Here is a 12,440-nt window from a genome sequence, read left to right as displayed (position 1 = left end):
GCTGGGGGAGGTGTGGAGTGGGATGGGGGGAAGAAGTAGTTAGGGAGTTTGGGATGGCTGTGCACACACTGCCGCTGTATTCAAATGGACAACCAACCAACAAGGACCTACTGTAGAGCACAGGGAACTCTGATCAATGTTATTAAGTGGCAGCCTGGATGGGCCTGGAGTTTAGGGGAGAATGGATACATGTATATGTATGGCTGAGTTCCTTGGCTGTTCACTGTGAAACTATCACAACATTGTTTGTTAAGGGGCTATACCCCAATACAAAATAAAAGATTTTTTTTTTTTAAATTAAAGGCTGCATCAGCCATTGAAAACAGACATGCAGAAGCCTTGAGCCCCAAGCCCTGGTCTTGCCTCTATCTAGAGGGACAATTTCTCATGGACCAGAGACCCTCTCTTCTGCATCAATTATTTCAGCTGTCACAAAGTGTCTCAAATGACTCCCAGACTGTCTAAACTCAAGGGCTTTAAAAAGTGAAAAGTATATGTGTCCTTAGGGGGAAAGAAGCATGAAAATAGTGCAGTTATAAGACAGGAAAATCTTATGGTAGGAGAGGGATGAAAACATGGAACACAGAGGATTTTTCATGGCAGTGAAACTTCTCTGTGTGATGCTATAACGATGGGTCTGTGCCATTGTGTGGCTGTTCAGTTGCCAAGTTATGTCTGACTCTTTGCGATCCCATGAACTGCAGCACACCAGGCTTCCCTGCCCTTCACTACCACCTGAAGTTTGCTCAAATTCATGTCCATTGAGTCGGTGATGATATCCAACCATCTCATCCTCTGTCACTCCCTCTCCTCCCACCTTCAATCTTTCTCAGCATCAAGGTCTTTTCCAATGAGTCAACTCTTCGCATCAGGTAGCCAAAGTATTGGAGCTTCAGTTTCAGCATCAGTCCTTCCAATGCATATTCAGGGTTGATTTCCTTTAGGATTGTGTCATTTCCTTTAGAATGGTGTCATCTGGGGCGTGTCCAAACCCCGAGAATGTACAACACCAAGGCTGAGCCTTAATGTGACCTGTAGACTCTGGGTCATAACGATGATTCAGTGGGAGGTCATCAGTAACAAAGTGTAACAAATGCATCGCTGTAGTGGAATGTTCAGGGGGACGCCGCACACATGTAGAGCAAGGTGCTTACAGGAAATCTCGCTGCCATCCTCTCGATTTTACTGTGAAACTCAAACTGCTCCAAAAAGTCTTAATAAAAACAAATCTTGCAAAAAGAAGACCACTGATGATCGCAGCCCCTGCCTGAACGTTGTGTAAGTTTTAGTCTGAGAGTTTCAGGAATCCATTTCTATCAAGCTAGTGTGCCTGTTCCAATCATATTCACAGGGCTTCCCTGGTGGCTCAGTGGATAATAATCCATCTGCCAATGCAGAAGACACAGGTTCAATCCCTGGTTCAGGAAGATACCACATGCCTTGGAGCAACTAAGCCTGTGCACCTCCACTCCTGAGCCTTTGCTCTAGAGCCCAAGAGCCACAACTATGGAAGCCCCGTGCCCTAGAGCCTGTGCTTTGCAACAAGAGAAGCCACTGCATTGAGAAGCCCAAGACCACAACTAGAGAGAAGCCAACACAGCCCTGAAGACCCAGCACAGCCAAACATAAATCTTTTAAAAATCATCTTCATAAAGAGGAATTTTGTGGTAGAAGCGTTTAGTGGATTTGAAAGTCCCTTGGCTGTTTGCTGAAATGATTTGATTTCTTTTTTTAGTTTCCTTTTACTGAGAGGAGCTGAGGATATTATGGGTTAATGAACCTCCCACTATGAACGGTCTTGCCTATTGTCATTGCTGATTGCAACAGCACTTGGGTTTCCCCCTTTTCAGACATTCTCACTTGGAGCATAGTGATTATAACAGTCAGATGTCAGTTCACCTATTCCAACTCCCCAAGTAATATTTCCAAAGCAAGAGAAATGTCCTCCCTACACTACTTCCCCTAAAACTAAAAGCTCCCCCTCCCTGATTCACAGCCCTGGAAACCGGGGGTGAGACAGAGATGAGGTTTGGAAAGCTCTTGACTGATTGGGGTCCAGGAGGAGTCCATGCTGGCCTGCCCGCCCTGACCTGGCCAGGCGGTGTGTCTCCATTCCTTGGCCGTAATAGGCGTCCCGGTTAATGAGAGTAGACATGCGTGATTCGTAAGGTCATCTGAAGCGAGTCAGGGATTTATGGGCCTCCATTCTGTTTTCTGGGGAGCGGGGGAGATGGCAGGCAACTGATGCAAAGGGAGGAGTTGGGAAACAGAATGTGACCAGTTGCAAAAAAAAAAAAAGATTTGGAAGAGAAAGCAGACTCCCACATCAGAGCACACTTTATGAACCAGAAGCGGTTTCGTCATCTCTGGAAAGTGTGTAAGGTTGTATCAGGCTCTGAATGGAGTGAATCAGAACCAAACAGTCCCTACACCAACCCCTGTTACAATGACTATTTGAAAACCATCATTTAAGATGCCTTGGCAGAGATGAAGCCTCTCAGATGTATCCAGAGCCCTCAAGAAGTTCATAATATAGTTGCAGAAGAGATGATCAAAAACCAGAAACACTACTCTATAGACAATAATTCAAACACAAAGTATGTCAAAGGGCAGTTTATGACAACAGGAGTAATACAAGAAAATAGTAAAATAGAACGAAAGGAAAAATATTAGGCAATGAGTTACAGATAAATGAAAATGACATTTCTGACCCCCAATAGCTGAGAAACTAGTGAAGAGATTTTCATGTAAAAAATAATGGATAATACTCCTTGACAAATGCAATAACAGAGGTATAAGCACGATACGAAAAGAGCAAAGCAAAGCGGGTGTGATTAATTCTGCCTGTGACTGTCAGAGGTTTTCTCAATAAGGTAAAATTTGATTTTTTTTATTTTATTGGAGTATAATTGCCTTACAATATTGTATTCGTTTCTGCTGTGCAACAAGGTGAATCAGCTGTATGTATACATATATCCCCTCCCTCTTACATCTCCCTCCCTCCCGCCCCATCCCAGCTCACTAGGTCATCACAGAGCACCAGGATGAGCAGTCTGTGGTAGACAGCAGCTTCCCACCAGCTCTCTCTCACACGTGGTAGTGGATATACATCAATGCTACTCTCCCAATTCGTCCATCCCGCTCCTTCCCCCCTGCCTTGCCCACATGTCCATTCTCTACACCTGCGTCTCTATTCTTGCCCTGCAGACAGATTCATCAGTACCATTGTTCTAGAGTCCTCATATATGCATCAATAGACGTTATTTGTTTTTCTCTTTCACTCTGTATGACAGACTCTAGGTCAATCCACATCACTACAAATGACCCAATTTCATTCCTTTTTATGGCTGAGAGTTGGACACGACTGAGCGACTGGACTGAACTGAGTAGGTAGGTTGTCTCTAGACAGAGAAAGGATACTAGGCATTCTAGGTAATACAAACAGGAAAGTGCTGGGAGCTGGCATATTGCATATTGACTGCATAGTGCATATTGAGTGCAGCACTTTCCACAGCATCATCTTTCAGGATCTGGAATAGCTCAACTGGAATTCTATCACTGCCGGGAGCCAGCATGAGGAACTCCGCCCGTGGCAAAGGTCATGAGGAAGGAGGCTCGGCATACACAAAGGCGGGATCGAGCCTCAGGGGTCCCCCTGGAAATTTCTCAAGCATCTACTCCCAAAACCAGAGTCTGCCTACTTTCTGCTTTGTGCTTTCACCTACACCTCTGACTTTATGGGGGGCTGTCCCCCACTACCTCTCTCTGAAAAAAGAGTTAACTTATAGCTCCAGTTAATAAAGTTCCTGGGTGTGACAGTGTTTCAACCTACAAACTCCTTTGGAAATCCTCTAGCCTGCCTGAATAGGTTTTTCCGGCCACAAGTGATTGTTCAGAGCCTCCCAACTGTGAGAGGCAGGAGATGTTCTAAACTGTCTAAACACAGATTCCTTTGAGTAGTTAAAAGATTGATTAGAAATGATATTGGTGAAGGGTTTTTCACTTGTTGGGCCAATGTTTGCTGCTAAGTCTCCATACCCCTTACCTACTGTGTCCTTGGCAGTGTATTGATTGATATAATGGGTGTATAGAAATGGAAGTAGTAGCCTCAATGTTTGTAACCTTGGACCCTTGAGTTAATTCTTTTCTTGATTGAGCCCACCTCACCTTTGCCCTATAGGAATGCAGCTGTGTCCAATGCTTTTTTGGAGGCTGGCACCTGACTTTGGAATAATCACCTTTAGATAAAAATAAGTTTCTTAAAATGTTAACAGGCCTCTGGGCCAGAAGATGATGCAAATCACCTAAACTTTTGCATATGATAAGTTTGCAGGAAGAAAGCCTGGCTTACTGCATGACTCTACCCCTTCCCCCATTATCCTCTATGCATAACTTAAGGTATAAAAACTACTTTGGAAAATAAACTGCGGGCCTTATTCACCGAAACTTGGTCTCCCCATGTCGTTCTTTCTCTCACCTTCTGGCTGAATTATTCAGCCTCTTTTCTCCACTGAATTTACTCACTGAGCTATCCTTATTTCAGCCTCTTTTCTCCACTGAATTTTCTCACTGAGCTATCCTCATTCTATTACTCTTTATATCTTTGATGAATATTTAAATAAATAGGTCACCGATGCCATCTCTCCTTTGAATACCCTGGATCAGCCAGGGCTGGACTCCGGCAGGAAAGGAAGAAAGAGAGAAAAGACTCAGTGTTTTTAAAATCCTTTGTTACTGTGAGTATACAGAGAATGAAGTAGAAAGAAAGGCAGGAAATAAAGTAAGAGTTAATGGGGGCAGATTATGTAGGGTTTTCCATGTCATACTTAAGGGTGTGGACATTATCCTTTGGCACTAGGGAGCCAAAGAAGGGTGTAGGCAGGAAGCAGACTGATCCTGCTTATGACTTAGAAATATCACCTTGATGACAACATGGAGATGAATTGGAGCAGGGAAAGAGGAGGGGGACCACTCAAAAGACATTTGAAATATACCAGGAAAAAAACAAGGGGTGGGGGCTTGAAGTAAGGAAGAGACATTAGGAGCAAATTAAGGGGTAGGTTAGGAGGTATTTAGGAGGAGAATGGAAAATCATGGTGAAAGCTTGGGGGTGGGGAAAACACAGCGTGTGGACAGTAAGCCATCACCCAAGCCAGAAACTCAGGGGTGGATCTCCCCTTCACTTGATAGGAACTGCTGGGAAAGGAATAGTTTCGTAGGGAAACTTGGCAAGAGGGAGTACAAGATAGGTTTTGTACCTCTTATTTTCAAAGAAACCCCAGTGGAGAAGGCATTTGAATACATGAGAAAGGACCAACATTGCCTGATGCCCGAGAGAATCTAGAGACAAAAACTGACAAGTGTCTATTGAACAAGTGGGTCATTACTTGTCATCTTGGTGCCCCTGCAGAATAGACAATACAAAGGGGAATTGAAGAATTTGCACCACATCCATGGCACCCACCCAAGACTGAATGACAACCCTGAGTCCAGCTGTGGGCAGTGCGCTTCCATCTTCCATACCCTCCATGGCAAGCAAGTCACAGCAGTGTGACAGGCTCTTGCATATACCCTGGGCCAGGGACACCACCATGCCTTAAATTCAGCACCAACCAGCCTAATGGAGCTGAGATGACTGGAGTAGTTTGAGTCAAACACTGTTAGATGTTTTTGGTTTTTTTTTAAAGAATTGAAGTACAGTTGTTGGCTTCCCTGTTAGGTCAGCTGGTAAAGAATCCACCTGCAATGCTAGAGATCCCAGTTCAATTCCTGGGTCAGGAAGATTCGCCTGGAGAAGGGATAGGCTACCCACTCAAGTATTCTTGGGCTTCCCTGGTGACTCAGATGGTAAAGAGTCCACCTGCAATGTAGGAGACATGGGTTCGATCTCTGGGTTGGGAAGATCCCCGGGAGGAGGAAATGACAACCCTCTCCAATATTCTTGCCTGGAGAATCCCCATGGACAGAGGAGCCTGGCAGGCTGTACAGTCCATAGTGTCACAAAGAGTTGGACACGACTGAGCAACTAAGCACAGCACAGTTGATTTACAGCATTGTGTTAATTTCTACTGTACAACAAAGTGATTCAGATATACATATATGTGTGTGTATATATATATATATATACATCCTTTTATTTTTTTCATTATGGTTTATCATAGGATATTGAATATAGTTCCCCATGCGGTACAATAGAACCTTGTTGTTTATCCATTCCATATATAATAACTTAACATCTGCTAAGCCCAACCCCCTCCCCCTTGGCACCTACAAGTCTGTTCCCTGTGAGTCTGTTTCTACTTCATAGATACATCCATTTACGTCCCATTTTAGATTCTACGTATAAATGATATCATATGGGATTAGTCTTTCTCTGTCTGACTTACTTCACATAGTGTGATCATCTCTAGTTGCATCCACGCTGTTGCAAATGGCATTACTGTGTTCTTTTGTGGCTGTGTAATATTCCACTGTGTATATGCACCACATCTTCTTAATCCATTCATCTGTCAATGGACATTCATGTTGTCTCCATGGCCTCGCTCTTGTCACTCCTGCTGCTATGAACACAGGGGAAGATGATGATGATGAGACGATGTTAGTCATTCAGTTGTGTCCAACTCTTTGCAACTTCATGCACTGTAGCCCACCAGGCCTCTCTGTCCATGGCATTTCCCAAGCAAGAATACTGGAGTGGGTTGTCATTCCCTTCTCCAGGGGATCTTCCCAACTCAGGGATCAAACCTGTGTTTCCTGTATTGCAGGCTGATTCTTTACTGTCTGAGCCACCAGGGAAGCCCATAGGGGCCGGATGCACATTCTTTATTTCAGATCTACACTCCTCCCCACCTCTTAAAGTGAGAGCATCAAGGAAGAAGCAGAATAGTAGGCAAAATGCATGTGCATGACTTTTCAACACAGTGACCCTATTCTGCAAAAGTGCCCAACCCAGTGGCTCTAACTCTGAATTATCAAATTAGATTCCCTTGTCTTGGGCAGGGGTGAGACAGAGAAGGAAAGGTGAGAGGCATTGCTGGCAGGCAGAGGAAGAAGAAGGAGCTGTGACCGAAACTCTCAACTGAAACTACTTTCTTCTATTTGTTTAACTTAAGAGTGAAGTCATTCAGTCATGTCCTACTCTTTGCGACCCCATGGACTATAGGCTGCCAGGTTCCTCCATCCATGGGATTTTCCAGGCAAGAATACTGGAGTGGGTTGCCATGTCCTTCTCCAATTGTTTAACTTAAAGTCTTTGTTTAAATCAGGCCAAAGTCCTTTTGTATTCACTTTCATAAGAGAAAACAGGCTACGTTAATAGAGTGGTTCATATGAGTTCCATCTGAGATTTCATTGCTGGTGTAATAATGACATGGGATTTCTGGTTTATTGGGAGTTTTGGGGGGTCCTGCCACTCTATTCTAGTCCTTAGAGATCCAAGATCATGTCTGCTTCATCTTTATAACCCCTAGAGTTCTAGAACACATTCTGTGCTTTATACACGTTTCTGGTACTGAAACTGATAGGAAATTGAGAAATTGATAGGCAGAGGCTGAATTCCTTAAATAGGTGATTGGTAGTCCAGATTCACCCCTCCCTTCTGGAATCTAGATAGAGACCCTTGGAGGTCAGAGCACAGATGTCATCACAGGGGTCACCAAGCAGAACCACAAGTCTCCCCGAGCTCACAGACGTTTCACCGGCCTCAGAGGTAGATTTACTGGGAAGGCAATGGGGGTCCCCCATCTTGCACTGGCAGTATGGGTACCTCGAGGAGCTGGGAATTCTCCAGAGTTCCAGGTGGGAAAGGGAAGCCAGGTTGTAACTGGGAAACATTTCTGTGTTGCCATTTCTGGTCAGTTAACCATGCATCTCAGAAGACTTGAATCACTCCAGGTCACAAGGGTAGCTTAGATTCAAATGGAGATCTCCCTGGCAGCTCTTGTCTCTCCCTTACATCACATCCCATCCCAGGCTCTCTCCGGGCCTCAGGGGGAGAGCAAGTCCCCTGAGAAGTATAGCCGCTGTGATCAAATTGCAAGAAAGAGGCTTGGGGGCCTGCGGTGCTGTGTTAGCCCGCTGCTCTCAAAACACAGCAGCCTGGAAGATCAGCTTCCCTGGGGATATCCTCTTTTAAATTCCACCAAAATTTTTTTCCAGAAAAATTGCTTGCATAGAGAGGGGGATGGATGAGCTTCTATATGAGCGTATTTATATCCATAGATATTCCATGCCATAGGCGGTATAAATCCCAGAGAGAAGATGTCAGCAGCTCCATGCTCAGATGGGAAACTTAAGGAAGGCTACAGTTACTAGTATTTCTTAAACATACTCAAAAAAGAAACTACACTCCCAGACACACACACACACACACTCTCTCTCTCTCTCTCTTTTTCCTCTCTCTTTCTCTCCGTCTCTCTCTCCCTCGCTCAGGCCTGCAGAGGAAAAACAATCTACTCCTGTCCAACTCATCTGGGTCAGGCAGACCCTTATCCCAACTTTCACTGCAAGAAGAGTTCTCTGCCAAGTTGCCATGTATCTCTCTTCAGCTCCACAACCCTCAGGATAAAAATCTGTTTGGCTTTTTTTTTTTTTTTTTATGTGGCTCAGAATAGTTTTTTCTCTACTCAGATCATTTAGCAACATTCCTTCTTCTACCAGTCTCTCCCCTGTCAAGTACCTCCCTGTCACAGGCATCTCAAAGCTGGTCAGGGTTCTTCCAGGCCCCAGGGCATCTCTATTCCCAAATCTTCCTCCCCTTGACCTCTTTTCATTGAAGATCAGGAGCCTGGGGTTCAACCAAGGACAAGAACATGCTGGTAGGGAAAGTGGTCACTTTGTGTCACAAATAACATAATGCCACTACCCCCTATGTTCACATCTTAACCCCAGGAATCTGTATTTTCCATCACATGGCGAAGAAGAGTTAAAGAATGCATGTGGGGACCTCCCTTGCAGTCCAGTGGTTAAGACTCTGTGCTTCCAATGCAGGGGGTGTGGGTTTGATCCCTGCTTGGGGAACTAAGTTTTCACATGCCACATGGCATGGCCGAGAAATGAAAAGTAAATTTTTTGTTTGCTTCCATATTTATTTCCTTTTAAAATGAATTATATTTGCATGCTCTTTACCTATTTTTTCTTTTTTCAAAAAATATTTTTAATTGAAGAATGATTGCTTTACAATATTATGTTGGCTTCCAACATACATCAACATGAATCAGCCATAGGTATACATAAGTCCCCTCCTTCCTAAACCTGCCTGCCACCTCCCACCCCATCCCAACCCTCTAGGTAAAATTAGATCGCCAGTGGAAATGTACTGTATGAGGCAGAAAGCTCAAATCCAGTGCACCACGATAACCTAAAAATATTTTTTTAATATTATATAATAAAAAGATGCAGGTGGAATTAAGATTGATAATCAGCTGACCTTACCACAGAGTTTATCCAAGGTAGGCCCAGTATAATCACAAGGTCCTTAAACGTGGACTAGGGGGACAAAGGGGAGAGGGCAGAGCCATCTCACGTGAGAATAACTGGGCCCATCAAGATGACTTTGAACCTGAAGAAGCCACGAGACATAAAACATGGGCGCCCTCTAGAAGCTGGAAAGGGCAAGGAAACAGTTCTCCCCTAAATCTTCCACAAGGGAAGGTGGTCCTGATAAGACTAGAAGGTTAGCCGGGTGAGACCCACTGTGGACTTGTCACCACCAGAACTGCAAGATAATAAATCTGTGTTATATGAAATTACTCAAGGTGTAATTTATTCCAGCAAGACTAGGAGACTGAGGTCTTCTGCAGGAGCATGTGGCACAGAACCTGAGCTGCTCATGAGCTCATCCTCGGAAAACAGGCCTCCAGGGACAGGACCCTATTTCCAAGAGGAACAAGGACCCGACTGCTCTGCCTCTCTGATGTGTCAGGAGTCAGATGGTCTATTCCAGAACATCTCAGTTATGCAAACTGCTGGTCAGATCCCAAGGACCCGAGCATATGGGCAAGGCCCAAACTCAGAGCATTACAGGTTGTCCCAGGAGGTATGGTTGCATCAAGTCTTCATCTGTCACCCACTTATCTTGGAAGGGTTTTGCACTCTAAGACAATAAGCAGGCATGTATGTAAGTAACAGATGCTTACTTCGAGGCCCACATGCATAGAACGTTGCAGATAAATTTAACCCAACGCTGTATGTGTATATAGTTTAGTTTTTATTTTCTGTGCTGCTAACAAGCAAACTTCTTCAGGTCTTGAGAGCAGGTTTCATTTACAGAGGCGCCTAGCACATCTGGCACATTCTGGATGCGCAATCCCTCGGGGTCGGATTCGAGATGGATGTGCCCCTCAGGAAGGAGGGACCCCCTCCTGGGAAAAGTCAGTCTTTCCAACCTGAACCCAAGCCCAGGTCCGACATCCCTCTGCTCCTGAGACTCTCCCTCCTTGAGCCCCGCCCAAGGGAAGGAAGCTCTTCAAAGGGCTTCCAACTCTTGCCTCTCCCCCTGGAGGGAGAGCATTGAGCCCCGGCTGGATCTGCAGCCATTCTGACTCCTAGAAAAATGAAAGGCGTTTCGTTTTCTCCGTGGACGTGTGTCCAGGTTTGATACGGGAACTGCGGGATGTTTGTTCGGTCTCTGCCTCTGCAGACGGGGAGAGAACGTGAGGACCCTGGGAACCCTGGGATCCTAGGTTATTTGTCAGAGCTCCGTGCGCTCCGGGAGCGCGGGAGCGCAAGTGTCCCCCTGGGGTGGTACACACACACAGCCTACAGCACCCCCGCCGTCTCCCAGGCTTCGGGCAAGGAAAGTCCGCTCCCCGGGGGTCCCCACACTCCCACCTGGCCCGCCCCCTACGCGCCGGGCGCCGCGCCCCTCCGCTCCTCTTCTCCCCGGCTCCGCCCCCCGCCCGCGCCCCCGCATCCCGGCCTCCCACCCCCGCGCAGCCCGAATCCAGACCGGCTCCCGGGACTCCGGCGGCTGAGAGTCCCGGGCGCCGCTCGCTCCTCCTGATTGGTTGAGCTCCTGTCAGTAGTAAAAAAGGATCAGATAGCAAACTGGGGACCTTCATAAAGGCGTGGTGGGGATGCTCGAGGAGCGGGCAGCCTATGACATCAGCCGCGCACGCCTGGGATGCCCGCGGCGCCCGGCCAGACCCCGAGGAGGCGCAGGGTCCCGCCGGCCGAGAGCGCAGTAGCCCCGCTGCGGCGAGGGGGGAGGCCGCCGCTTTCCGGGGACACTGGTTTCGGTCCCTGGCTGCCGCTGTACTCCTACCCAGGGGAGCTCGAGGAGAGTTGGATGAATTCTGGGTTGTTCACTGCGGTCAGCTGAGCTCCCGGGAGCCCGTTCCTGGTGGACATCAGGGGGCGTCTGGCTAAGGGACCAGCGGCTCTCTGAGACTCAACTCAACATGACACTCCTGGGGTCTGAGCACTCTTTGCTGATTAGGACCAAGTTCAGATCAGGTAGGGCGAAGACACTGAGCGTTCCTTCTTCAGCTCTTCCTCCTCTTCTACGTCTCAGCTGCACACTGCTTCCAGTGCGCGTTTCAGAGCCCGCCTTGGCTCCTGCACCTCTGTCCCCCAGAAGCACATTTGGGAAGTCAAGAATTTTATGAGCCTGGGTGGTGGGGCGGGGAGGGGGGTGGCTTTCATGTCTTCTGTTGTCAATGCTTTGAGCCGCAGAGCGTGGTTTGGTTTGTGAGAAGGCCAATCCCTTTATTTTTGTTTCTGTATCTGTGTCTAGAAAAAAAAAAAATTAGTTGTGGGGGGAGGGTGCATCCCAAAAGGAATAACCTTGAAAATGAGCTCATGGGGATTTCAGGTTTGAGAGCTGAGAACTGTGAGAAGATGAACCTGGCGCTGGACATTACATACAGGAGCCACTTCAAATGTAGCTAATCCAAACAAATGTATTTCCCAAAAAAAGTCACTTGGGGAAAGTAAAAATAGCAAATTTGGAGCGCACCAAGTATTCAAAATGACATCACTGTAGGGAAAAAAAAAGTCTAGTGCCACAAATATTTTTTCCCAAACCATCTGATATTTATAAATGGAGACTTTCCCCCCAAATTTCTGTCCCGATAGAGAAACTTCTCCGCGGACACTGAGGGAAGGTGAGTGGGGGAGGAGACGGGGCCTTTAACTGCCCCGCAAACAGGCCGCTGCGTGTACTCGCCCCTGGAAGATATTGGTGTGCGGGTCTGCACGCCGAGACAGGGACAGTTCTTCAGTTCTTTGTCAGCAGCTCTGTGTAGAATATTGGTTTTAGAAAAGTGGTGACAAACCGCTCAATAAATGGTACAGCTTCTACCTAGAAGATGCCATGTCTGCATGCTCAGTCGCTGCAGTCGTGACTGACTTTGCAACCCTGTGGACTGTATCGCGCCAGGCTCCTCTGTCCATGCGATTCTCCAGGCAAGAATACTGGAAAGGGTTGCCATGCCCTCCTC

General features: G+C 46.6%; 1 protein-coding gene across 11 annotated transcripts in view; it reads left to right on the top strand.

Annotated features, from left to right (window-relative positions):
* Positions 1-11,084: 11,084 nt before the first annotated feature.
* Positions 11,085-12,440, top strand: part of MYOCD (myocardin) — a 92,630-nt gene continuing 91,274 nt past the window's right edge. For all 11 annotated transcript variants that reach the window (XM_086358775.1, XM_086358766.1, XM_086358768.1 and 8 more), the window contains exon 1: positions 11,085-11,454. In XM_086358775.1, coding sequence (XP_086214901.1) covers positions 11,400-11,454 — 55 coding nt within the window. In that variant the 5' untranslated portion in view covers positions 11,085-11,399. The remainder of the gene's footprint in view (positions 11,455-12,440) is intronic.

The sequence above is a fragment of the Bos grunniens genome, chromosome 19, assembly GCF_055505025.1.
Source record: "Bos grunniens cultivar Pamir isolate PY7600 chromosome 19, Bosgru_T2T1.0, whole genome shotgun sequence".
In the NCBI taxonomy this organism is placed as follows: Eukaryota; Metazoa; Chordata; class Mammalia; order Artiodactyla; family Bovidae; genus Bos; species Bos grunniens.
This window is presented reverse-complemented; position numbering and strand designations above follow the sequence as displayed.